The sequence below is a fragment of the Chiloscyllium plagiosum genome, unplaced genomic scaffold (assembly GCF_037043375.1).
Source record: "Chiloscyllium plagiosum isolate Xiang-an unplaced genomic scaffold, Cpla_swu_hap1 HiC_scaffold_30, whole genome shotgun sequence".
In the NCBI taxonomy this organism is placed as follows: domain Eukaryota; kingdom Metazoa; phylum Chordata; class Chondrichthyes; order Orectolobiformes; family Hemiscylliidae; genus Chiloscyllium; species Chiloscyllium plagiosum.
In genome coordinates, this window is record NW_028270168.1 from 34,884,071 (window position 1) to 34,911,691 (window position 27,621).

The window sequence follows — 27,621 nt, forward strand, 5'->3', positions numbered from 1 at the left end:
GTTTTGCAATTCTTGCGGTTGCAGGGGAAGGTGCTGGGAGTAGAGGTTGGGTTGGTGGGGAGTGTGGACCTGACGAGGGAGTCGCGGAGGGAATGGTCTTTCCGGAACGCTGATAGGGGAGGGGAGGGAAATATATCCTTGTTGGTGGGGTCTGTTTGGAGGTGCTGGAAATGACGAAAGATGATACGACGCATCTGGAGGTTGGTGGGGTGGTAGGTGAGGACCAGTGGGGTTCTGTCCTGGTGGCGATTGGAGGGGCGGGGTTCAAGGGCGGAGGAGTGGGAAGTGGAGGAGATGCAGTGGAGAGCATCGTGAACCACGTTTGAGGCGAAATTGTGGTCTATGAAGAAGGAGGCCATCTGGGTTGTTCGATATTGAAATTGGTCCTCCTGGGAGCAGATGCGGCGGAGACGAAGGAATTGGGAATATGGGATGGCGTTTTTACAGGGGGCAGGGTGGGAGGAGGTGCAATCTAGGTAGCTGTGGGAGTCAATCAGTTTATAATAAATGTCCGTGTTGAGTCGGTCGCCCAAGATAGAAATGGAGAGGTCTAGCAAGGGGAGGGAGGAGTCTGAGACGGTCCAGGTAAATTTGAGGTCGGGGTGGAAGATGTTAGTAAAGTGGATGAACTGTTCAACCTCCTCTTGGGAGCACGAGGTAGCGCCGATACAGTCATCGATGTAGCGGAGGAAAAGGTGGGGGGTGGTGCCAGTGTAGCTGCGGAAGATGGACTGTTCCACATATCTGACAAAGAGGCAGGCATAGCTGGGGCCCATGCGGGTGCCCATGGCTACTCCTTTGGGTTGGAGGAAGTGGGAGGATTGGAAAGAGAAGTTGTTCAGAGTGAGGACCAGATCCATCGCATCTCCTCCGCTTGCCGCTCCTCCGCCCTTGAACCCCGCCCCTCCAATCGCCACCAGGACAGGACCCCATGGTTCTCACCTTCCACCCCACCAACCTCCATATACATCGTACCATCCTTCGTCATTTCCACCACCTCCAAATGGACCCCACCACCAGGGATACATTTCCCTCCCCTCCCCTATCAGCATTCCAGAAAGACCACTCCCTCTGCGACTCCCTCGTCAGGTCCACACCCCCCACCAACCCAACCTCCACTCCCGGCACCTTCCCCTGCAACCGCAAGAAATACAAAACTTGCACCCACACCTCCCCCTTCACTTCCCTCCAAGGCCCCAAGGGATCCTTCCATATCCATCACAAATTCACCTGCACCTCCACACACATCATTTACTGCATCCGCTGCACCCGATGTGGCCTGCTATACATTGGGGAGACAGGCCGCCTACTTGCGGAATGTTTCAGAGAATACCTCTGGAACACCCGCACCAACTAACCCAACCGCCCCGTGACTGAACACTTTAACTCCCCCTCCCACTCTGCCAAGGACATGCATGTCCTTGGCCTCCTCCATCGCCAGACCATGGCAACATGACGCCTGGAGGAAGAGCACCTCATCTTCCGCCTAGGAACCCTCCAACCACAAGAGATGAATGCAGATTTCTCCAGCTTCCTCATTTCCCCTCCCCCCACCTTGTCTCAGTCCCAACCCTCGAACTCAGCACCGCCTTCTTGACCTGCAATCTTCTTCCCGACCTCTCCATCCCCAACCCTTCTCCGGCCTATCACCCTCACCTTAACCTCCTTCCACCTATCGCATTCCCAACACCCCTCCCCCAAGTCCCTCCTCCCTACCTTTTATCTTAACCTGCTTGGCACACCCTCCTCATTCCTGAAGAAGGGCTTATGCCCGAATCATCGATTCTCCTGCTCCTTTGATGCTGCCTGACCTGCTGCGCTTTTCCAAATAACACATTTTTCAGCTCTGATCTCCAGCATTTGCAGTCCTCACTTTCTCCTAATTAATCAGGGATGGTCAAGAAGGATTTGCTAAGGGAATGTTGTCGTTGCTAAATTTGATCACATGATTTGAGGAACTAACCAGAAGTGTTGACGAGGGTAATGCGATCTACATTTAATGTGATCTACATTAACCTTAGCAAGGCTTTTGATAAGGTACACCATGGCAGACTGATTAAGAAAGTAAAAGCTCATGTGAGCCAAGGCAAAGTGGTAGGTTAGATCTAAACTTGGCTGACAGAAAGGAATCAGAGGGTGGCAATCAAGGGATGTTTCTAGAATCCACACAGTTTGGAAGCAGGCCACTTGGTCCATGGAGTCCACACCAACTCTCCAAAGAACATCCCACCCAGGCTCATCCCACCACCCCCTCTGCCTTCCCCCTAGCCCTGTAACCCGGTATTTCCCATAGCTAATCCACCAAGCTTGCACATTTCTGGATACAATGGACAATTTAGCATGGCCAATCCACCTAACTTGCATATCTTTGGATTGCAGGCAGAAACCGGAGCACCTGGAAGAAACCTGCGCAAACACAGGGAAAATGTGCAAACTCCACACAGACAGTTGCCTGAGACTGGAATCAAATCCGGGTCACCTGTGTCACTGTGATTGGAAATCTGTTCTCAGTGGAGTTCTGCAGGACTTGATACTGGCGCTCATGCTAATTATGGTGTAGAGTAATGATTTAAACTTAATGACAGAGAGCATGGTCAAAACGTTTGTGAATGACATGAAAATTAGTGGTAAGTATTGTGGTGGACAGCCATAAACTGCAGGAGGATATCAACAAACTGGCCAGGTAAGCAGAACAGTGGCAAATGGAATTCAACCCAGAGAAATGTGAGATAATGATGCTGCACAGGAGATTTACCAAGGTGTTTCCTGGTCTGAAAGGTCTGTGGATTGACAAAGACTGGGTATGTTGGGGTTGTTTTCTTGTAGGCAGTGAAGATTGAGAGGGGACCTGATGGTGGTACACAAGATTATGATGGGCATAGGGAGGTTGAATAAGAAGATATCTTCTTCAATAGTAGATAAGCCAATGGCCAGCAGGTATAGATTTAGGGTAAGGTTCTAGATTAGAGTGGTGCTGGAAAAGCACAGCAGTTCAGGCAGCATCCGAGGAGCAGGAAAATCGTTGTTTCGGGCAAAAGCCCTTCATCAGGAATATTCCTGGAGAGATATAGGATTAGTGTTGTCAGATCTTTGTTGATCAGCACAGCTATGATGGACCAAGCGGCCTCCTTTTCTGATGTAAATGCCTAACTGGTTTTGCCCACTATGGTCAGATCTGACTGAACCACAGAAGCCACTACCAGGTACTGTTCTGCTGTAGCAAGATTTCCATATTCAAGGAACATTACAACTTCTCTTCCCACACGACATTTTTTAAAAATCACACTTCTCAACTTAATTTCCTGTAACATATGCAGAAAACTAATTGATTAAGATCAGTCTAGCCATTATCAGCTGTTTTTGCTGTTTCCCTCCGATTCACCAAAAGTTTTCATCTCTTTCCTACCCTAGTCCTGAACTTGTATCTTCCTTTTTCTCCTTTCAACCCTCACAGTCTCCCCAAATTTATCTCGTTTATGTGGCCTACATTCTGTTCTTCCAATTATTCCCATCTCATGGCTGATCACCATCAACTCCGCCAACCCCCATGCTCATTAGATTCCATTCTTGACCATAAGATGGCTGATATTCCCCCTTCACAGGGTACTGTTCTCCTTTGTTTCAAAGCTGCCAACACTGTAAACAGACCTGTGTAAGGAACATATGTCAACCTGGTATAAACTTGGGGCAGCACAGTGGCTCAGTGGTTAGCACTGCTGCCTCACAGTGCCAAGGACCTGGGTTCGTTTCCAGCCTAAGGCAACTGTCTGTGTGGAGCTTACACATTGTGCCCAAGTCTGCGTGTGTTTCCTCCAGGTTCTCTAGTTTCCTCTCACAATTTGAATATGTGCAGGTTAGGTGAATTGGCCAAGCTAAATGGTCAATGTGTTCAGGGATGTCTAGGTTAGGTGCATTAGGGTAATGGGTCTGGGTGGGATACTTCTTGGAGGGGCAGTGTGGTCTTATTGGCCGAAGGAATTCTGATTCTGAAAAATAAACCTCTATTCAGTAGCTACATCAAAATCAGAAAATCCTTTAACAGCCTCTTAAAACTGTCAATCAAAATATGAAATTACCTCTCACACCCTTAACTGCTGCAATAGGCATTTCAGAGATTTTCAAATTTAGCCAAGCTGTAAGAAGAGGCGGTAATGATTTCTTTGCTCAGTCTATCAATTGATGAACTCCAGCAGCATCTTTATTTTACATTTTTAAAAGGCTGGGGATTCAAATAGCTTCAGATCATAACACTGAAAGCAGATTTTACCCACACTTCACAAGCATTTACACTTCCTCCATAAATTTGATGAAAGCTACACCATGGGTCAAGATCCTTGCAACAGGAAAAGTGAGTCTTTTTGAACTCAGCTCTGACTTCAAACAACTGAGCTGAGACTAGTTTTTCCTAATTTATGCTCTGCATCTTCCATCGCTGGCAAGATTGGGATCTGCTGGAAATGGGGAGCAGGGTCCCCATCTGAGTCCTGCCAATTTTTCAATGGAGTCAGACTAATTCCACAAAAATCCAGCCCTGTTCACAACGTCAGTGTTAGATACTTTGGAGGAGACACATGTTTGCATAGCTCTGATTCTAGGAAAACAATACTGTTTCCTCTGGGACAGGCAGTGCCATAGGCTACTATCGATGGGTGGCATGTTGGCTCAGCGGTTAGCATTGCTTCATCACAGCACCAAGGACTCAGGTTCAATCACAGCCTCTGGCAATTGTCTGTGTGGAGTTTGCACATTCTCCCCTTGTGTGTATGGATTTACTCCGGTTTCCTCCCACAGTCCAAAGATCTGCAGGTTAGGTGGATTAGCCATATTAAATTGCCTATAGTGTCCAGGGATGTGCAGGCTTTGTAGATTAGCCATAGGAAATACAGGGTTACAGGGATGGGTTTGGGGAGTGGGTCTGGATGGGTTGCTCTTTGGAGAATCAGTTTGGACTCGATGGGCCGAATGACCTGCTTCCACACTGTAGGGATTCTAAGTGACTTGTTTGGTTTCCTTCAAATTATTGTTGTGTACTCCGCAACAATTTTTAAACTCTTTGGGTTGCAGTTTGCTCACAAGATGTCGCAATTAGAAAAATCTTTTGCAGTGTTTTTATAGTATTGGACAATCTTGGAACTCAACGTCCAAAAAAGCAATCACACATACTGGCAAGATTTAGTCAGACTCTGTGACTTCTCAACATTCAACTTCAAAATTACAATCATTAAAATAATTCAAGTGGGCAGAAGTCAGCAGCAGGCCATTTTACTGCATGGGCACTTTCTTCACAGTTCATTAGTTCTCACCACCCTCATCATGCATGGAATTTCTAAACACAGCTGGACATGGCAAAAATAAAGAATGGTGAAACAAAGGTAAGACAGTAAAAATAAAACAGACCCTTTTGAACAATTGCTAGGGAACAATGGGACCAGACAGCATGACTCTGAACGATCAACATTTGCAAGGTCATGCCTCTGAGTCAGAGAGTTATTTGTTGAAATCCCACAACACAGGTCTGAATTTATAATATAGATTTGAGACTTCAGTGCAATACTGAGGGAGGGCTGCATTGTCAGTCATGCTGACTTTAGGCAAAGATGATGACCAGAAGGCCAGCCTGCCCTCTCAGGTGGATGTAAACGATTGCTATCTTGAGGAAAAGCAGGGGAACTCTCTCCCCAGATGTTCTGGCCAATATTTGTCCCTAAAGCAAAGCCATTGGGTAACAGAATGCCTGGTCTATTACACAGCAGTTTGTGGAATCTTGCTATGTGAAAACGAGCTTCTGTTAAAATTGTCAGTACACTTCCAATACGTTTCACTGGCTGTCAAGTATTTTGGAACATCCTGTGCTCACTGAAAATGGGCAAGTCCTTTTTGTTCTATTGTAGTGGGAATTCAAAAGAAAATCAGAGCTTTTCGAACATGTGCAACATCTTCAGCCTGTGGAGAAAATGTCAGGTAAAATGTCAGCTGAATGGGTCTACTTCATTCATACAGATCCCAAAATAAACATTGCAGATGACAGCTATGTTATTACTGTCACCCCTAAGTATACTTACAATACTTAAACGTCTCTTAAAATGACAGGGCTGGGATCTATCCAAAAACCTCACTGTTTCTTGTATTACTGGAGTCAGCTATAAAGATGCTTTCCTCTTTCATTTCAATTGTGTGTAATGGCACAATTGTAATTAGGAAATGGATTGGATGGTTGATCCTAAACTGAACCGTTTTGTAACTAATAATCACTTTACTGCAATTCAACCAACCTTTCTAATATCCTTAAAAACTCCTGGATCATGCAGGGCATGCATTTTCAACTGTTGCCTACAGGTGGCAGCACAGAATCACAAATTACTGAGAATGAACTGTGATTTTTGAGTGAGATATATAAAATGCTGATGATTCCCTTAAAGAAAATACAGAATTCTGGCAAATGAGTGGTCAAAAATGTAAGATAATTTCTTGGACAAAATGAATGCAATTAATTCAAATGTAAGGGAGCTTTGTTGCTATTGTGGCGCCATAGTCTTGCCAGACAATAGAGACTGCTCTCTTATTAGAGAGGAGAGGCTGGTGGTGATTTAACCTGAGGGCTACCAGGCCTCAGGCAAGGGAAGAGGTTGAGTAGGAGAGCCTTTCATGGTAACCTCAAACAGGTGATGGAAATTGAACCCACGCTGTTGGCATGACATTGCTCTGCAAACTAACAATCCAGCCAACTGGGCTTAAAGGGAGCTTTACCACAGTGTGGTAATTAATTATTAGCTCTCAAAACAAGGACGTCCCCCAAGGTGATAAAGGTATTAACTCAACAGTAAAATCTTGGCTGTGTACTACATCATCAAATCCTGCCATGATACCACAGTATCTCTTGCTTTGGTCCAATAAACAGGAAGACTCCAGATCTTGCCACTTGGAGATCTATGAAACTAATTTTCCAGCAGTGCTCAAATTTTCTGGCTTCGTAACAGTAGTTGTGGCTATTAAAGTAGAAAATTGCAAGTGGGCGGCAAGTAGCTCCTATCCATCCCATGATTAATAATATTGGCTTAGCTTTACAGTCAACAGTGAATGAACACACGAGCTGCTCATTTCACTTATACTTCACATGGGCACTGGGCTGAATTTTTATGAAGCTCATTGAGGCTGGAACAATGGCAGCTAGACGTACTTAATCCCCAGATAGTCTCCCAGTGGAGGCAAAAACACATCTGGTTAAACCAGATAGTGGAAGGTGACTGACATGGGATTCTCAAACGTCAAGAGTGTAACAGTGAGTATATTTATGAGTGAGTGTGTGTATGTGTGTGTGAGAGAGAGAGTGAGAGTGAATGTGTGTGTGATTGAGTGAGTGTGTGTGAGAAAGATTGTGTGTGACTGTGTGTGCATGTGAGTGAGTGTATGTTTGTGTATGATGTTTGTCCCTGGAGTGTAGGAGGTTGAGGGGTGACCTCAAAACTTTGAGGGGTATACATAAGGTGAATAGTCAAGTCTTCTTCCAAGGTACAGGAGTCCAAAAGTAAAAGGCATAGGTTTAAGGTGAGAGGGGAAAGATTTAAAAAAGACAACTTTTTCACACAGAGGGTGGTTCTTATGTGGAATGAGGAAGTGACATGTGCAGGTACAGTTATAACATTTAAGACATTTGGACAGGCATGAATAGCATAAGTTTACAGAGGTATGGGCCAAAAGCAGGCAAGTGGGACTACTTTAGTTTTGGAAACTTGGTTGTCATGGACAGGTTGTTTCTGTGCTGTATGACTCTATGACTCTATAAGATCATTATTGACCTGTGCTGGCCCACATGTGACTCTACATCCATCATAATGTTGCTGATTTGTAATGCCCCTGAAATGGCCTAGCAAGCCATTCTGCAAAGTCCTCCTCATTACCAACTGGTGTGAAAATTGGGAGGGCTCTCCCATGCAGAACTCAGAGAGTCATAGAGACCTACAGCACAAAGACAGGTCCTTCGGCCCAAATTGGTCCATGTCGACCAACATGTCTGTCCATGTTAACCCCATTTCCTTGTACTTGGCATATATCCTTCAAAACCTTTTCTATCTATTTGTCCAAATGCCTTTTAAATGTTGTTAATGTACCCGCCTCAATCGTTTCCACTGGCAGCTTATTCCATATGCATACCACCCTCTGTGTAAAAAAAAGTTGCTTCTCAGGTTGCCTTTTATTCTTTACCCTCTAACCTTCACTGATACCCTCAGTTCTAGTCCTCGATTCCCCAACCCTGGGAAAAAGACTGAGTACATTCACCCTATCCATGCCTCTCATGATCTTCTACACCTCTATAAGGTCCCCCTCAGTTTCTTACGCTCAAAGTCCTAGCTTGGATGCTATGATGGTTCTACGTCCACCTTCTCCCTATAACTCAGGTCATTAACATCCTTGTAGTTTCTTCTGCACTCTGTCCAGTTTAATAACATCCTTCCTATAGCAAGGTGACCAAAACTGAACACAATACTCCAAGTGCGGCCTCACCAATGTCCTGTATAACTGAAACATAACTTACCAACTTCTGTCCTCAGTGCCCTGACTGATAAAGGCCTTCTTCACTGCTCTGTCTACATGTGACTCCACTATCAGAGAACCGTGAACCTGAACTCCAAGATCTCTCCATTCCACTAGAGTCCTTAAGGCCTTACTGTTCACCATGAAAACTCTACCTTGATTTGACTTTCCAAAATGCAAGACCTCATACATATCTATATTAAACTCCATGTGTCATTTCTCGGCCCACTTCCCCAGCTGATCAAGGTGCTGCTGCAATTTCTGATAACCTTCCTCACCGCCTAAGTAACAGATTGACAATATCCCATGCACCACTGTCACCATCCCTGGGAATGTCCTGTACACGCTGGCAGGACAGATCTACCCAGCAATGTGGATGCCAGTCTTCAACCAATTTGATCTATGACGGGAGGGAGTGCAGTATACAGTTGGCAAGGAACTGTGCTGGGAGCCCTCAACATTGACTCCATGAATTCTCATGGCAGGAGGGCAAAGCTGGGCAAGGAACCGCTTGCTGATTACCAAGTATTGTCACACCTCAGCTGCTGAAACAGTATTCCTCCATGTTAAACACCATTTGAATGAAACACTGAGGGTGGCAAAGGCACTGAATGTAGGAATCTTCAATGTCCACCACCAAGAGTGACTTGGCAGCACCATGATTGACCCAGTTGGCTGGTCGCTAAAGGACATAGTGGTGAGACCGAGTCTGAGACAGGTGATGAAGGAACCAAGAAAAGGAAAATATTGACTTGACCTTGGCCTCACCTATCAGCTTGCCACAGAAGCACCTGCGCATGACAGAATCGTTAGGAGTGACTAACCCACAGAAGATGATGTCTCACCTTCACAATGAGAATAGGCAAAAGTGAGGACTGCAGATGCTGGAGATTAGAGTCAAGATTAGAGCGGTGCTGGAAACACACAGCAGGTCAGGCAGCAGCCATGGAGCAGGAAAATCGACGTTTCGGGCAGGAGCCCCTCATCAGACCTTCCTGATGAAGGGCTCCTGCCCGAAACGTCGATTTTCCTGCTCCTCGGATGCTGCCTGACGTGCTGTGTGTTTCCAGCACCACTCTAATCTTCACAATGAGAATCCCTTACATTGTGTGGTGTGGCATGACCACCATGCTACATTTCAAACAGATTCAGCAAGTCAAACCTAGGCAATCCATGAGGCATTGTGGGCCACCAATAGCAGCAGAAATGTTTTCAAACACTACTTGTAAGCTCATGGTGCAGCATATCTCCCATTTTAGCATTACCATAAAGTCAAGGGATGCTGCCTGGTTCACTGAAGAGTGCAGGAGGGTATGTCAGGAGTAGCACCAGGCATACCTAAAAATGAGATGTTAAATGGATGAAGCTGCAAAACAGAACTACTTGCCAAGTAATAGTTGGAAGATCATGCAATGAATGGCTCTAGTCTAAGCTCTGCACTGCTGTCATATGCAATTGTGAATGATAGTGGGCAGTTAAATAGCTAACAAGGATCCGCATACATCCTCCACAAACATGGAGCCCAGTACAGTTCAAAAACAAGGTTGAAGCATTTGCAAGCATCTTCAATCAGTGATATTGAGTGGATGATCCCTCCTGGCCAACTTCTGAGGTCCCCAGCATTGTAGATAACAGTCTTCAGCCAATTTGATTCATTCCATATGACATCAATAAACAATGGAAGGCACCTGACACTGCAAAAGTTTGAGTCTTTGTGACATTCCAGCAAATATTGAAGGCTGAAACACTGAAAGCATGTTCCTGAACTAACCACACCCCAAACCAACCTGTTTCAGTATGGCTACAACAATGATATTCACCCAACAATATGAAAAATTGCCCAGGAATGTCCTGTCCAAAAAGGCAGGATAAATCCATATTGGCCAATTGCTGTCCTGTTAGACTACTCTCAATCATTTAAAAAAAACATGGCAGCTGGGCCACCATTAGTAAAGCGATTGAAAGGTTCATCAAACAGTGCTATCAAGAATACTTGATCAGCAAAACCTGCTCACCTTTATCCAGTTTGGGTTCTACCAGCTCCATGCAGTTCTGGACCTCATGACAGCTTTGGTATTTAAATCTGGACAAAAGAGCTGAATCTGGACAAAAGAGCTGAATCCAGGAAGAGAGGCATGAGTGACTGCCCTTGACAATAAGGACTCAAGCGTGGTATTAAAGAGCCCCTACCAAAGCTGGAGTCAATGGAAATCAAAGGTGAAACTCTCAAAGAGGAATACTAAACACACAGGACGATGGTTGTGGTTGTTGGAGGGCAGTCATCTCAGCTCCAGGACAGCTTCTCAGAGTATTGCCCTAGGCCCAACCATCCTCAATGGCTTCATCAATGACCTGCATTCGCTGTAAACTCAAAACTGGGACTGTCCACTGATAATTACAAAGTGTTCAGTAGAATTCATGACTCCTGAGATACTGAAGTGTATGTAGCAAGATCAGAGCAACAGTCAGACTTGGACTGAGAAGTGGCATGTAATATTCATACCACATGTTTATCCAGTAATGACCATCTCCCTTGGCATTAAATAGCATTACCAATGTAGAATTCCCTACCATTCACATACTGTTGATTACCATTTAAGAGAAACTGGAACAATCATATCAAATACCTTAGTATTTCACCATGAATTTCACTAAAGAGCCTTAGAAAGTACCTTGCAAACCCACATTCACTACCATCTGGAAGGATAAGTGCACAGATACATGACAATACCACGACCTTCAAGTTCTCTCCAAGCTACACACCATTCTGACTTGGAAATATGTCGCCTTTCCTTTACTGTCGCTGGGCTGGGTCAAAATCCTCAAATACCCTCCCTAAGGCATTATGGGTCATTCTATAGCACATGGACTGCAATGGTTCAAGGAAGCAGCTCACCATCACCTTCTCAAGGGTAAGTAGGGATGGAAAATAAATGCTGCCTTAACCAGCAACCCCCATGTCTCATGAGCGAATGAAAAACTTTGTCTCAACATTTTCTTTTCTTAGCTTCTATAATTAAAATGACATCCAATTGTGATGACTTATCTCACTGTATTTTCATAAATACATGTGATGATAAATTGCTATGCTATCCTCTTCTGTTTGTTTTGTGTCAGTGACAGCATCAGCCATGCTAGAAATGTGCAACTGACTGGAGGTTAAAGCTCCATCTACACTGCTCAATGATATGCTTGGCCTCAGATTTGGATTGGTTGCCATCCCTTGAAAAGCTGCTGTGAGCTACCACCCATTCCCACAATGGTCATTGTCCCAACTTCTCTGAAAGAATCTGTCAAATGTCAGGCAGGATTATTGGTCGTTTCATACTACTGACATGCACAGACCGGAAATGGGACAGATCTTGCGCAAACTCATTTTATCAGGGGTCTTCTCTATGCCAGCTTTGGGATGTTCATATCCTTTGTACCTGACCAGAATACAAGCCCAGGTTCAAAACGTGAGAGCATTTTATCCAGCATTTGCCAGTTTATAGGCCGGTTATGATGAGGCCATTCCAGTAGGCAAAATTGAACAGCAGCCTGTAAATTTGAGATCATCATCAGAAACAAAAATTGCAAGCACTCATTGTGATTTGTTTTATAGTATTACTTCCATTGTTTTGGAAGATCGTGAACTGATAGGTACCGATATGCACTGTACCTTTTAACTGGCAATTCGAAAGCTTGTACTTCCAAATAAACCTGTTGGACTGGAACCTGGTGTTGTGTGATTTTCAACCCCAGTCCTTTTAACTGGCAAATTTACTTGAATATGCAATTCTGGCAAAAATTCTGAATAAGTGCACTGATATGCGAGATATTCTTTTGCATTTAGCATCATGCAGAGATTTGTTTCCCCCAGAAACAGATAGCGCGTCCCTTGCAATCATGTGTTTACTGTCACTGTCCAGTAACTAGACTATCATTGCATGGCCAAAGATGGTAACAAAGTAACCTGTTTATAACAGGAATTGGATGAATTTACAAAAATCAAGAAAACTGGAAACTGCATTGGATGCGAAAGCAGTAGATATATGTGGGCGGCACGGTGGCACAGTGGTTAGCACTGCTGCCTCACAGTGCCGGAGATCCGGGTTCAATTCCCGCCTCAGGCGACTGACTGTGTGGAGTTTGCACATTCTCCCTGTGTCTGCGTGGGTTTCCTCCGGGTGCTCTGGTTTCCTCCTACAATCCAAAGATGTGCAGGTCAGGTGAATTGGCCATGCTAAATTGCCCGTAGTGTTAGGTAAAGGGGTAAATGTAGGGGAATGGGTGGGTTGCGCTTCGGCGGGTCGGTGTGGACTTGTTGGGCCGAAGGGCCTGTTTCCACACTGTAATGTAATCTAATCTAAAAAAAAAGTAATCTAATATATGGGGAAGCACACTAGTATTGATAAATTCTGTCTCACCCTATTCAGTTGTTTGAGATGAAGCATCAAATGTTCAGGGCAATTACAGGGAAACACCAGCACAGACCATTTCATTGCCTTCCTCACTCATGAAGGAACATAATGCACAATTGGAAAAGTCAAAAACTATTTCTCAAGTCAATAGATTTTATCTGATTTACCAAGATAAAGGCATGATTTGACATTCCGCTTGAACCACCAACAACAGCAATACAATGTCAGTAGTATCAATGAACCAGCTCAGAATTCACTCCCATTTTAAATGCACCAGTTTTACGCAATAGCGGCTTATGTTTTTTATGGGAAATACACACAGTTTTAAAATCCAGAGCTTCCAACCAGATCCTATTCATAAGCATTCAAAAATTGTAATTTCAACCAATCATGCTGGTCCAGGAAAGATAGTTCAATTGTTAAGTACTTTTGAAATGTTTTTCATTCGAAATAATATTTAATTTATGAAGAAATCACCTGAATTACACTAACTAAGCTATTAAATGATCCATTAAAGCTTTTTAAAAGTCATTTTCAATGACAAAATCAGATTATTTGCAGTTGGAGGACTGCTGCATTTCTTTATTAAACAATTTATTTCTGCTCATAAGGACTCTTTCAGCTATCTTAATAAAATTGCACCAAGTTATTAAAGCATTAGGATCATATCTTAAATGGAAAGAAGATAAAAGAAACAATTACGTTTTGTTACACCTATCAATTGTGCTGATTCATGAAAGAATACATCTGAGATTATGCAAATGAATTTTAGTGCGCTCTTAAAACATGAAGCTAATCAATATAATTTCAAGTATATTTTGTGTGCAATTTTCCAAACTGGAAACCTAGAGATTTATTCACATCTACCACTATGTGGCTATCCATTTGCAGGAAGCACTGGAGCATTGGACTCAATGCAGTCCTGAACTTTATGGTGTGACAATACTATGGCTTTAAGAGATGTATATTGCCTTGATTTTTTTGTAAGGGAAGGTTGAGACAGAGGCGCCGAGCTTGTTTTATTTTTAAAGTTGGAGCAATAGACGCAGCCTGAATGAGTGGGGTCAAGCTCACAAAGAACCAGAATTTTTAGTTTTAACTTTCAGTAGCAGTTGTTGGGATCTTGAAGCTCTTATTCCTCTCTCTGGTACAGCTAAAAGCTGGAGTTCTTTTTCTGCTGCTGGAATTGCAGGTGAGGCAATTTACTTTACTGAATTTGCCATTGTCAAAGGTGTGTCTATAAGATTTTACTATATTGGAACAGTTAATTAATTGTAGTTAACTTATATAATATTTTGTTAAGTATTTCAATAGAGTTACAGTTAAGCCAAATATTTTATTTTTATTTTGTCTGTATTTGAACTGTAGTGCAAAAATAAAGTGAGTTTTTCTTAAAGTCAAGTAGTTTGACCAATTGAATTTTATCTGGAATGCAATGCCTTGCATTTACATTTAAAATAAGAAAAGTTAGGGTCAAGGCTAATGTATTTTGAGGGGGTTTGTTCTGGTCCATAACAATGGCCACCCACAAATGCAGAGCGTTAATGCTATCTCAAGTGAAAACCTTGGTTGTGATTCTCTTCCAAACTCCAGGGAGACATTGTAGTCAATTGTACCATCCCGTATTCCCCACTGAGTTCTGATAACTTTGCCAAGAGAAAGTGCGACTGCAGATTCTAGAGATCAGAGTCGAGAGTGTGGTGCTGGAAAAGCACAGCCAGTCAGGCAGCATCCAAGGAGCAGGAGAATCGATGTTTCCTGATGAAGGGGTTATGCCTGAAATATCAATTCTTCTGCTCCTTGGATGCCGCCTGACCTCCTGTGCTTTTCCAGCATACATTTCCAGATAACTTAGCCATCCAATATACAAATTAAAGCTTCCCTACAAACCATGCATCTTTTGTTTGTGAATTGGGTATGTATCTCTAGATGCCATTCATATGAAACATTCATGACATTAGTTTATATCCTGACTGTACAACAGATTTTTGGAATGAAGGTTATGAAACCCAATAAACAAAAAAACATGACAACAGATCCCATGCTGTTGGGATTGCATTAATCTTACTTTGAGCGACTCGGCTCACTGCTGCCTCCTGCACCTAACAATTTCGGATAGTTCTCATGCCGAGAAGCTCCTTTGGGTGACATCTTTGGGCTTGCATCAGAGTCTCCACTTTCATCATCGCCCATTGCTTTGATGTAGCTGCCACTGCGCATTCTCCGACAAGGAATTTCACCGTCTTTGTTCACTCCCGGATACCCACCACCCCATTCATCCTGGGGCACCTGAACAGTCAATATAAAACAGAACAGATGCAGGAGTTAAATCAAGTTCTGTGAGGAACATTGCTGACTGAAAGAATATATCTTTATGGAGCAAAATGGGCACTATATTCCCATAATTTCTTGACTAGTTATTTTTCATTTTACAACAAATTATATTTTGGTGTTACTTTAGCGACATGAATGCCTTTTTGAAAAGGTATGTAGGCAGAATGTCTTATTTGGTTTTGTAACAAGGACACAGATATAGCCTACAGTCTGGCTTTGAAAAAGATGTCAGTTTTTTTTTGCCCTCAATCAGTGGGAGAAAATACCAGTACAACAGGGAAACATTGTCATTTGTATGATGCAAGCTTTTATAATTTTAACAGCCTGTTGATGCCCTGTCAGTAGAGGCATCGCTTTCTGCTCTGCAGATTATTTGAACATATGTCGCCTTCCTTCATTTTCACTGCAGTAACATATTAAAATTCTTCGTTCAGTAGTATAACGGGAGCATTTTCACCTTCAAGAGTGCAGCACTTCTCGATGGTCCACCATCTTCTTCTCAAGGGCAAATACAGATGGTCAGCAAATTCTAACCTTGCCAGCAGATGCCACATCCAATAATGCTTTTTTTTAGAAAAAGGAATGGCTTTTTAAACCCTCTTATTACTGAAAACTCTTTATTTTTTGAATCCTGTTTAAACCTCTGGAAACTAACTTTAGCCGTGATCTCATTGCTGCTGCAAGTGAGCCAAGTCTAACAGAGCCAATTTATATACATCAGGAATCGACACAAACCCAGAATAGTCATCCTTGAAAATAAGGATCTAATTAACCAGCATTAAATCTATGTTTCTGATTTCAGTTCAGTGTATAGTTGTCAGAAGCAGAACGCAGACAAATATACACACATCAATCCAAAGCAGATCTACCCTACAATTATCCAAGTGATTTCAATACATCCAGATGTTTCATAGCTACATCCAAACCAACCACATGCAATTTTCAAATGCTTGTCCTTCCACTGGTCTGTTCTATTGCTTCTTGTTCATAAAGTAAACTTTATTATCACAGACACAAAGGCGTTTATAAGAAACTTCTCTATATTAAGGAGGAGATAGTGGTACTGTGGTAGTGTCACTAGTCTAGCAACCCAGAGGCTCAGGCTTAAGCTTTGGAAACTGAGTTCAAATCCTAACGTGGCTTTTCACAAAATTTACGTTCAATTAGTAAGTCTGGAATGTTAAAGCTTATCTCAGTAACAATGACAATGACAACCAGCATCAGCTGCTGTAAAGACTCACTTGACTCATGTCCTTGAAGAAAGGGAATCTACCATCCACGTGGCTCCAAATGTGGTTGACACTTGACCCTTAACAGCAACTTTGTTCAAGGGCAAATGATGACATCATAGTTTTGGCCAAAAAAAAGTTGGACATTGATTACGTGTTTGATTAAGTCAGAAATCCTGACAGGAGCAGCGCTCCAAAAGCTTATGATTTCAAATAAATATGTTGGACTATAACCTGGTGTCATGTGACTTCTGACTTTGTCCACCCCAGTCCAACACCTGCACCTCCACATCATGTTTGCTTGGTTTTGCTTTTCAAACACTGTAATTGGTTTGCCTCAGCTGCTGGTGATTTACTCCTGAATCAGAAGATTGTGGGCTTGAACCCTTGTGAACTTGATTATATGATCTAAGCTATCACTTCTGTGCAATAATAAGAATGTGCCACACTGTCAGATGCATGCACGTTCAATTGTGATTATGCTGGTGAAACAAAAATATCGCAAATGAGAAAACATAACAAAATAAATGAGCAAGAATATCACAATGCTCTGAATTTTACAGGCAACTTTATTTCTCTGACACAACTTTTATACTGTATCTGGCTGGAAAACCATCCATTTTATATCATTGAGAGGAACATTTGTTTCCAAATGCTGAATTTCGATTTCTACTTCTGTTGCTGTCTATTCTGACAATGGGACAACCTCTTCAAAAAAGGAATTCAAATTAAACAGTAATAAAAGCATAGCTTATGAAGTCTCAATATGTTTGTACAATCAAGCACTGTTGATTGATTACCTCACAGGAGCAATTGTTACAGACCAGATATTCAGTCTGACAGTGGGCAAATCGAATGCAAGCGCTTTTTAACAGAAATCACTCTGGGTTAGACTTCCCTGCAAACATATTATTTTCATACTAAGATTGATAATTCCTCCGTATTTAAGAAAGATGTAAATGCATTGGAAGCAGTTCAGAGAAGGTTTCCTAGACTAATACCTGGAATGAGTGAATTGATTTATAAAGAAAGAACAATCTTGTATTCACTGGAGCTCACAAGAGTAAAGGATGATTTGTTTTAAAAAACATTCTTGACAGGATGGGTTTGGAAAGGATGTTTCCTCTTGTGGGAGGATTTAGAACTAGGGGTCACTTCTTAAAATAAGTGTTGTCCATTCAGGGTAGAGATAAAACTCTTTTGTTTACAAAGAGGTTTGTAAGTCTTTGGCAACAAAAACAGAAATTGCTGGATAAGCTCAGCAGGTCTGGCAGCAACTGTGAATAGAAATCAGAGTTATCGTTTCGGGTCCAATCACCCTTCCTCAATGAAGGAAGGGTTATCAGACCCAAAACGTTAACTTTGATTTCTCTTCACAGATGCTGCCAGACCTGCTGAGCTTTTCCAGCAATTTCTGTTTTGTTTCTGATTTACAGCATCTGGAGTTCTTTTGGTTTTTATTCATAAGTCTTTGGATTTGTCTTCCACCAGAGGCAGTGGAAGCAGAGTCTCTGAATACTTTTAAGATGTAAGTTAATGGGTTCTTGATATGCAAGGTGGTGAAAGGTGATCAGGGTGGGCAGGAATGTGGAGTATTTAGATCAGCCAGGAATGTGGAGTAAGCTCAAAGTACCAAGTGACTTACTTCTCCTCCCAGTTTAGATGTGTGTATGTTCACCATGCGGGTAGATGCCTTCTTACACCTTTCAGTTGCAAATGTTAGCATCTTTTACATTTATATAGCACTTTGAACATAGCAAAATATCCCAAGGAGCATTTTCAAAGAAAATCTGACACGTGTCTTAAAAAGAAATATTAAGACAGTTGACCAAAAGCTTTGGCAAAGCTGTAGGATTTTAAGTATGGCTTAAAGAGAGGGTAAATGTTGAGAAGACATTTCCTGTTATGGAGGCGTCTCAAACAAGGGGACATTGTTGCAGAATAAGGGTACACTTGTGTACAAGTGAGATGTGAAGGAATTTCTTAAGGAGGAGAAGAGAGTTGAAATTCTGGTAGCGTTTACAAAAGGAATTCTCGAGCTTGGGGATTATCCAGCAGAACTGAAAATGTGTTGCTGGAAAAGCGCAGCAGGTCAGGCAGCATCCAAGGAGCAGGAGAATCGACGTTTCGGGCATGAGCCCTTCTTCCTGAAGAAGGGCTTATGCCCGAAATGTCGATTCTCCTGCTCCTTGGATGGTAGCATTACAACCATCATTAGTGAGATGAGGAGTGTGTTAAATGCCAGTATTTGCAGAGGGTAGAGATCTTGGAAGGTTGTAAGCCTGGGGAATGTTGCAGAGACAGGTTTGTTAAGACCGTGGAAGTCTTTGAACACAAGGGTAGGGAGAATTCTAAAACTGAAGCATTGTCACATCTGAAGGTCACAGAGTACAGAGATTACAGACTAATGGGATTTAATTCAACGTTAGGATTGTCGATGAGTTCAAGCTTATGACATAGAAGATGAGAGGCTAGCCAGGACTAATTCATTCTGGAAATATCAAGTCACTAGTGAGGGTTTGAACAGCAGACAGGCTCAGGCAGGGATAAAGACAAAGTGATGTAACAGAGGGGAGAAGTAGGTATTTTCGGTGTTGGTAGGGATGTGGAGCAGAATTTTAAGGTGGAAGTGTCTTTCCTCACATGAAGAGAGTATAAGGATTGCAACTCTTGCTGATGTCAGCACTCTGTAGTGTTTAACACCCCTAGGGCTGTTAATGAGTTGGAGGTAGAATCTCTGCCTCTCACTCAGGGGGAGATTCAGCTTCAGAGAGTTGCTGGTCAATCTTACTGTCTCAGGGTCACCACTATGGATGGCAGTCACTGCTGGAAGTCACCTTCAGTTCAGGTTCAATTCCAGGAAGGAGACAGTATCTGGGGGCATGCTTTCGGGAGATTGGAGTTGATTGGTAGACGAGTGTCTAACATTGTAAGGGGTCCAGTATTATAGTGTGATCTCTCCTCTCCCTACTTCCAGCCCAAGCAGAGTAATTTAATATGCTTCCTCTCTGTTCATGACTCCTGTTGGCTGAAAACTGTTGCAGTAAGTGGTACTTAATTGGTCAATAAAGGCCCACAGTGGGAGCAGGAAGGCCTATGCATACCGTCTGTAAGATTGCATATAGCCCAGGGTAGGTGGGAAGGTCTACTGAGTCTAGATTAGAGTGGTGCTAGAAAAGCACAGCAGGTCAGGCAGCATCTGAGGAGCAGGAAAATCGACGTTTCGGGCAAAAGCCCATCATCAAGAATAGAGGTAGGGAGCACCCAGGGTGGAGAGATAAATGAGAGGGGTGAGGGGTGTGGGGGTGGGGAGAACGTAGCATAGAGTACAATAGGTGAATGGGGGTGGGGATGGAGGTGATAGGTCAGAGAGGAGGGTGGGGGAAGGGTAGTAAAGAGTACAATGGGTGAATGGGGGTGAGGATGGAGGTGATAGGTCAGAGAGGAGGGTGGACAGGATAGGTCGAAAGGAAGATAGGCAGGTAGGACAGGTCATGAGCTGGAAGGTTGGAGCTGGGTTGAGGTGGAGGAAGGGGAAATGAGGAAACTGGTGAAGTCAACATTGATGCCATGGGATTGAAGTGTCATTTCCCCTTCCCCCACCTCACCCCAGCTCCAACCTTTCAGCTCAGCACCGTCCCCATGACCTGTCCTACCTGCCTATCTTCCATTCCAACTATCCACTCCACCCGCCTCTCTGACCTATCACCTCCATCCTCACCCCCATTCACCTACTGTGCTCTATGCTACTTTCTCCCCACCTCCACCTCCCTCTCATTTATCTCTCCACTCTGCAGGCTCCCTGCCTCTATTCCTGATGAAGGGCTTTTGCCCGAAACGTCGATTTTCCTGCTCCTCGGATGCTGCCTGACTTGCTGTGCTTTTCCAGCACCACTTTAATCTAGACTCTGGTTTCCAGCATCTGCAGTCCTTGTTTTTACCCTGGGAAGGTCCACTGAGGCCATTTAATGGCCCTCCTGCCTGCCGAGCAATCAGCAAAGGGCCACAAAATTCTGCCCATGGCATCTGAGGCTCTTCGAAGGGTTAATGAGGTTTCAAACCACAACGGTTCAGCATCTGACAGTGGCCGGGGAAGGGAATGGAGTCACTGTCTCGAGCACAAAGGGGTGGCGGGATCTGAAGGCTATGACTTCAACAAGCCAGCAGACTGAGGCACTGGAAAGGTTGAGAGTGGGCAAAGGGAGGCAGAGCTATGAGGCATGTTGAATGCCATGCTTATGTTTTCAGGTGGATTTGCTGGGAGGCATCATGTGGAAGAAGTAGGAGGGATGCTAAAGTTAAATCTTTGGGGGACACAAGATGTAATAGTGTGTTTCAATTACAACATTTAAAAGGATCTGGATGGGTCGATGAAGAGGAAGGGCTTAGAGGGATATGAGCCAAACGCTGGCAAACGGGACTAGGTCAGATTGGGAAGTCTGGATAGTATGGAGGGAGTTGGATCAAAGGGTCTGTGAAATACAACTTTAAGGTTGGATGCAAAGCCATTACAGGTGATTCTCCAGTTACAACTGGATAGATAAGAGAAAAAGGCACAAGAACATGAAAAATAGGAGCAGGAGTAAGCTATTCAATCCCTCAAATTTGCCTCATTATTCTATAAGATCATAGCTAACCTACCCCAATCCCCAAATCCTCTTTTTGTGATTGTTCCTCATAACCCTCAACTCCATAATATTTCAAAAATCTATCCATTCTTCCTTAAATACTTTCAGTTCTCACCCCGACAGGAGAGAATGCATAACACTCTCGAGGAGAAGAAATTCCTTCACATCTCAGTTGTAAATAAGTGTACCCTTATTCTACAACAATGTCCCCTCGTTGAAGATGCCCCCATGACAGGAAATATCTTCTCAACATTTACCCTTTCTTTTCCCCTCGGAATCGTGTACGTTTCAAAAGGATCACTCCTTATTCATCTAACCTCTACAGAATAAAGGTCTAACCTGTTTAGCCATTCTTGATAAGTCAACCTTTTCATGCCATGAATCAGTCAAATGAATTTCTTTTTGAACTGCCTTCAATGTCAGTACGTCCTTTCTTCAAAACAGGACAACAATGTATACATTAATCCAGGTAAGGCAACACCCTGTACAGTTGTAAAAACAAATTCCTAATTTTAAATTCCAACCTCCCTCCCCAGCAAAAAAGGCCAAAATTCCTTTTGCCTTCGAAAGTACAGGTTGTACAGAGGCGAATGTCAGGACTGCAGATGCTAGATATTAGAGTTGAGAGTGTGGTGCTGGAAAAGCACAGCAGGTCAGGCAGCATCCGAGGAGCAGGAGAATCAACGTTTCAGGCAAAAGCCCTTCTTCAGGAATGGGGCTGGGAGCCTCGGGAGTGGAGAGATAAATGGGTGGGTGGGGGGGGGGTGCTAGGGGGATCGTAGCAATAGGTAGATGGAGGTGGGGTAAAGGTGATAGGTCAGAGGGGAGAGTGCAGCGGATAGATGGGAAGGAAGATGGCACAGGTGGAACAGGTCATGAGGGCCGTGCTGAGCTGGAAGGTTGGAACTGGGATAAGGTGGGGGGAGGGGAAATGGGGAAATGAGATTGCACATAGCTGAGCAACAATCCAAAAATAGTCTTCATTTTTGTCTAATTTGAGAAAAGAATATTTATTTCATTTCCCTTTCACACAGCTCCAATGTTGCAGCAATTGTCCAGCCCTTGGTAATGATCAACTCATCTGGTATAAATTGAGATTCCAACACCAGTTCTCACTGAGCCAGATCGAGACACTGTGCGTTGTGTATTTGTATAATTCCCTGCAGCTTGGCCTTATGTTTTCTCATGGTCTCTGTCATTCACCATCTGTCCAAAAGGCTTCATATCGAAACTCCAGCTGCTAGCATTTATTGACCATGCAGGTGATCTAAAATCATCGCTCCTCAGTGACACATGACAAGGTGTGCTGACCGACAAGAATATTCCAGGTTCTATGGTTGGCAGGTGTTCCCCATCTGAGGTCCAATCTTTCAATTTTGGTATATTTAAATATATACAGTCAAAAAACTATAGAAATTAGGACGCTAACAGAGTACTGTACAGACAGTTCTCGAAGTCTGTTAGCTAATCTTTAATGAGAGTATGGATGCCAATTGTCTTTACAGTCAATACTGAGATTTCAAGAATTGATTTAATATAGACAAAAAAGAGACATCAAAGTCAAAAATGTGTAGCTTTGATATGAAAATTCACACAAAATATTAAATTTATGAATGTGCAAAACAGACCCATAGTGTACACTGTTACAGACTTCAATTGAGTTGAATCGAGAAATTGAAGCTTATGGCATTTGTTAAATGAAAATTTAATGCATTCATGAGATTCTTCTGCCTTCTCTATTAGTGAATCTTAAATGGATTAAGTCCTAAATTAAAATTGCAGATAGTGATACATTGCTAAAATAAGGTGAATGCTCATTTACTAGATTTGTGGAAGGTTCTTGCGCTACATTTGAGAAATGTAGACATACATTGACATCAAATATTCTTTGACTGTGCTGTATCACATCAACCATGCCCTGACACTGCTTGGCTTGGTGTGAGCAGTGTCTGAATCAGAAGGTTCAAGTCCCACAACAGGACCTAAGCAAATGACCTAAGCAAACATTGCAGTATAGCACTGCTCAGAGATGCTGTTGATCAGATGAAAGAAACTGAGGTACCTGTCTCCCTGTTCGTGTTGGGTGTAAAAGTATCTTTGGAAGTTTTTAGAAGATGGACAGTGCTCATCGACATCCATCCTTCAGAAACAGATTAACTCGCTGTTCATCAACATTGAGGGCCGGAGGGCCTGTACTGCGCTGTAATGTTCTATGTTCTATGTTTTGTGAGACCGTGTTGCGATGAAATTGGCTTCACATTGGACGACAGGAGTAAACCATTTGTTGTGAAGCATCTTAAATTGTTCTGATCCACAAAGAAGGTTTTATATTTAGATAAGTTCCCTCTTTAGGTTTTGAAGGTAGTTTGGTGCAAGGCATATTTTAACTTGGCTCAGAATCTTACAGTACAGGAAGTGACCATTTGGCCCATCATGACCATGCATGTCTTTGGAAGAGTGATTGAATTAGACGGCTACTCTGCTTTTGTCCCGGATCCCTGTGAATCTAACCCTTCAAGTAAATACTCAATACCTTACTGCTTGAAAAGTCATGGAGCAGAACTGGTAACAAAGTACACTGGGGCACTGCTATAAATAACATGCTCTTTGGGCACCATATTGAGAGAACATGTTATAGGTGAGATAGCAGTACAACAGTCTGACAGAGACAGTAGTATAGTGACATTGGCAATTATCTACAAGCCAAGGTTAATGCTGTGGGGATACAGCTTCAAGTTTCACCATGGTGGAGTTCCAAATTCAGTGAAGGAAATCTAGAACTGAAAATTAGTTTCATGGTCACAATCACTGTAAAAACCTAAAACCAAAATATCTGTGGATGCTGGAAATCAGAAACAAGACCAGAAATTGCTGGAAAAAAAAACTCTGCAGGTCTGGCAGTATCTGTGGAGAGAAATGAGAGTAAACAGTTCGGTTTCAGTGACCCTTCTTCAGTCACTGGACCCAAAACGTTAACTCTGCTTTCCCTCCACAGATACTGCCAGACCTGCTGAGTTTTTCCAGCAATTTCTGGTTTTGTTTCTGATGGTTAAAAGTTATGTTGTCACTACTGTCCTTTAGGGAAGGATATCTGCCACACTCACTTAGCGGGCCTATATGTGACTCCAGCTTAGCAGGAATTCTTAACTGTCCTCTGAAATTATTTAGAAAGCCACTCAGTTCAAGGGCAGTTAGGGATGGGCAACAAACTGGTCCTGGCAGCAACACCAAGCACCCATGAAATAATAAGTTACAATGCCCTTTTGTAAATGTCAGGCTAGTTGCCAGATCAATGTATATCATCTTCTGTTCTTGCTTTATAACCATATTTTTGGTTGTATAAATTATATAGCTGTATAAAACATTTATAAATCACAACTACTGCAGGCCCTTTATTGACAGTTCTTTTTTAAAAAAGTAAATCCTATATTGTTTGCCTTTGTTAAACCCATGGTGGCATTTTGAAATTTGGATTTGCAGAGTTAGCCACAACAGCTTTGTAAACTAATTTGTTTGCCGCTATTTAGTTTATCCTTCTGTCCTTTATTGAGTGATGCGATATTAGCTCCCCTCCACTTGCTCAGCACAGTTCACACATCTAAGAGAGTTGAGGAACGATGTTCAAAGCTGCAGATTTCTTTCAGTGGGGCTTGCAATACATTCCAAGAGGAACCAGTGCTTTATCTACTGAGTTCAGCTAAATGTTTTCAGAACTATATCCTTTTCTACATTTACCTTGAACAGATTTCACCCCTACTTTCATCTGACATATTTATATTCTGAGTTTCATCGTGATTTGTCAACACAAATGCTCAGCTAAAATCGTCAAGAGTAATATACCAAAGCAATCCTGTATGCTCCCTTTTTGTCATTTTTTTAAACAACTTGCCTGTCAAAATCATTAGTTTCCTTTACTTTAATCTGTTATTCTTTTTGGGTTCCAATACTGAATTGCATTATACTGCAATTGCATCAGAATGAGGAACCACTCAGAATCTTTGGGAACTTTAGCACATTTAATGAGGGAGATTTAATGTCAAAATCAAACTTGACTATCTGGAATCCACATCTGACATTTTTAAAGTACAAAAGAACATTGGTCCAGAAATTCAGCTGCGATGGCTGTGTACATATACTTAATTGGTGGGACTTAATGCAGTCTTCTGGTAAATTGGAGATATAAACTTGTTGTTTTCCTACTTCTGCTCCAATTGATTCTGGAATGGGAAAGCTGTGGATGGACTTCTATCCATCCTACTTAGTCATTCAACCAGCAGTCACTGTTGGAAGCCCGAAAACCCAGCACCATTGAGGTTACATGCTGGCTCCCAATGGGAGGGGGAGAGAGTAGGGGACACTGATTCTAAGGCACCCATTACCTAGAAGGTGGAACCTGCTGTGAGGCAGCATTTCCCCCTGCTGATCAAGGGCAGGGAGAGAAATTGAGGGCACTGACCCCGAGCACAGTGAGTGCTGACCCTGACCCAACCCTGACATAAAGACAGCAAGTGTGCTCAAGTCCTGATGTACACCCTGGGTCACTGCTGCTGACCACTCCTGCCACCCCTCCCTGTGATGCCCACATGGCATCATTCCCACGTGGCCTAGGTCCCTTGATGATTTGAGGCATGAGCCTGTAGAGCCAGTTGGGAGCTGTCACTATTTCAATGGCACTGCCAGTGATGGACATCTGCTGTCCTCATTTTGACTGGTTGTGAGGTGGAGGCTGGTGGGATTGGGCACTGATTGGTGAGGGCTCTGAGAGTAAGTTTTCCCAATCTTTAAATGATCATCTCATTCCCAACAAGACATTCATTTAATCCTTCATAATGAAATAATAAATTGGCTGCTTCTTTCCAATTATCTCATAACCTGAAAAAGAAAATCAGATTTCGCGTCATTAACCTCCCCCCCACCCCCACCCCCCTCCCCACCACCACTGTCCAGGATAAAATTACCCCTGTTGCTGTATAAGATCTGTGGAGGATCATGCAAATTATAGAATTAAGCTCAAAGTTGTCAGTTTAAAAAAATGTCATTCACTTGCATCTCAATTTGTATGTTGACAATGCAAACAAATTTTCTTTTTGTGAAATTCTCCTCAGAAATAGGAACCCCAACTGCCCTTGCTGCTGTTCTCTGAGCCCTCCCATAAATAATTAGATTATTAAAATGGGGCATCATGTTCTAAATATAACCTTAGAGAGCTGGTGCACTAGGTTTTAAATTATAGTAAATTACTCTTGAGATATATGCCAATGGTCGGTCAGTTGGTAACTGGTCTCCTATTGATTGGTGATGTTAGATCAAAAACCCCATCAGAATCTTTCTTCTTTCTCAACTTTAACAATGGATCTTTCTTCCAATATGCATCACTTCAGATTAGTCACCCATAAAGGTGGGACCTTCCTGGCCTAGAGGTGGAAGGCCTGGAGAATGGAAGTGAACTTCATTCCAGGCTGGTACCTAACCATTTTCCCACCTTTGCCCCTGTTCAGTTCTGGGCAGAAGACTCAAGCTTCACCTTCCCACCCCGTCACCAACTGAACCATTTAAACAATCAATTAATTGGGTTGCAATTATTTCACCAGTGTGCAAAACAAGAAAGAACTGAAGCATGCCCTCCTGATTGGGTAACCCGTTTAGACAGACTGTTTGCTTGGGGAAAAAGGGGCCTCCTTTTATCTTCAGTAATTGATAAATGGTTGAGGGGGCTAGACCTAGGGATGGGGTGGGGTGACCCCTGAACATACAGGGGCTGCTAGCTTCTGATTGGCCAGAAACTCTTAGTTGATAGGACTTTCTGCACTGGGTTTCTCATTCTGGAACAGTGTTCTGGCAGCCAATCATCTGCATGGTTGTTGGAATATCTGGTGCGCTTTCTCATCTTTATAGACTGTGGCTTTCCTTCCCAGAAATTTCCTGCAAGATCCCAGCCTTAAATTCTACTTCCAGCTCCTTGAATTAACTTGTATTTTTCATCCAACGTTCCTGCACAAGTCACTCCATCTAAATCTTTCCTATTAACCATCAGCTTCAGCCTTCCATTACTGAACTGATTTTCAATCGAGCTCATCAATGTTAATCCTTTTAGTTCAGACACTAAGCTTTATTAGATGGCTTTGGAAAATCTATCAATTGGATGACTTAATAAGTTACTAACTATTTCAACCAGTGCCAACAAATTCACAATCTATTCTTTAAAAAGCAATACTGATGACTTCTTACGGATTTTATTTTTCTCAATAAACACGATCATGCCACTTGATGCCTTGGTATATTTCTTTGACTGGAATATCATCTTCTGATTCATGGCTTGTTCCTTTCTGCAATTTTAAGATTATCTACCCTTTCTTTTGGAGTACTGACCCTGTCAGCAATTGCCAGTAAAAATGAACTAAAGACATGAAAATGGCTGGCAAAATTTTGAATCCTTCTTAGAGCATGAAACCCACTGATTACTGGCCACTCAATGTTCTATAAGATCATCTGCCA

The 27,621-nt window shown here is 42.8% G+C and overlaps 1 protein-coding gene across 6 annotated transcripts in view; it reads right to left on the reverse strand.

The window, feature by feature from the left end:
* LOC122563716 (disks large-associated protein 2) overlaps positions 1-27,621 on the reverse strand; it is a 706,137-nt gene that overhangs the window by 83,868 nt on the left and 594,648 nt on the right. For all 6 annotated transcript variants that reach the window (XM_087976892.1, XM_043717840.2, XM_087976893.1 and 3 more), the window contains one exon: positions 15,004-15,224. In XM_087976892.1, the coding sequence (XP_087833018.1) occupies positions 15,004-15,224 (221 nt within the window). The remainder of the gene's footprint in view (positions 1-15,003; positions 15,225-27,621) is intronic.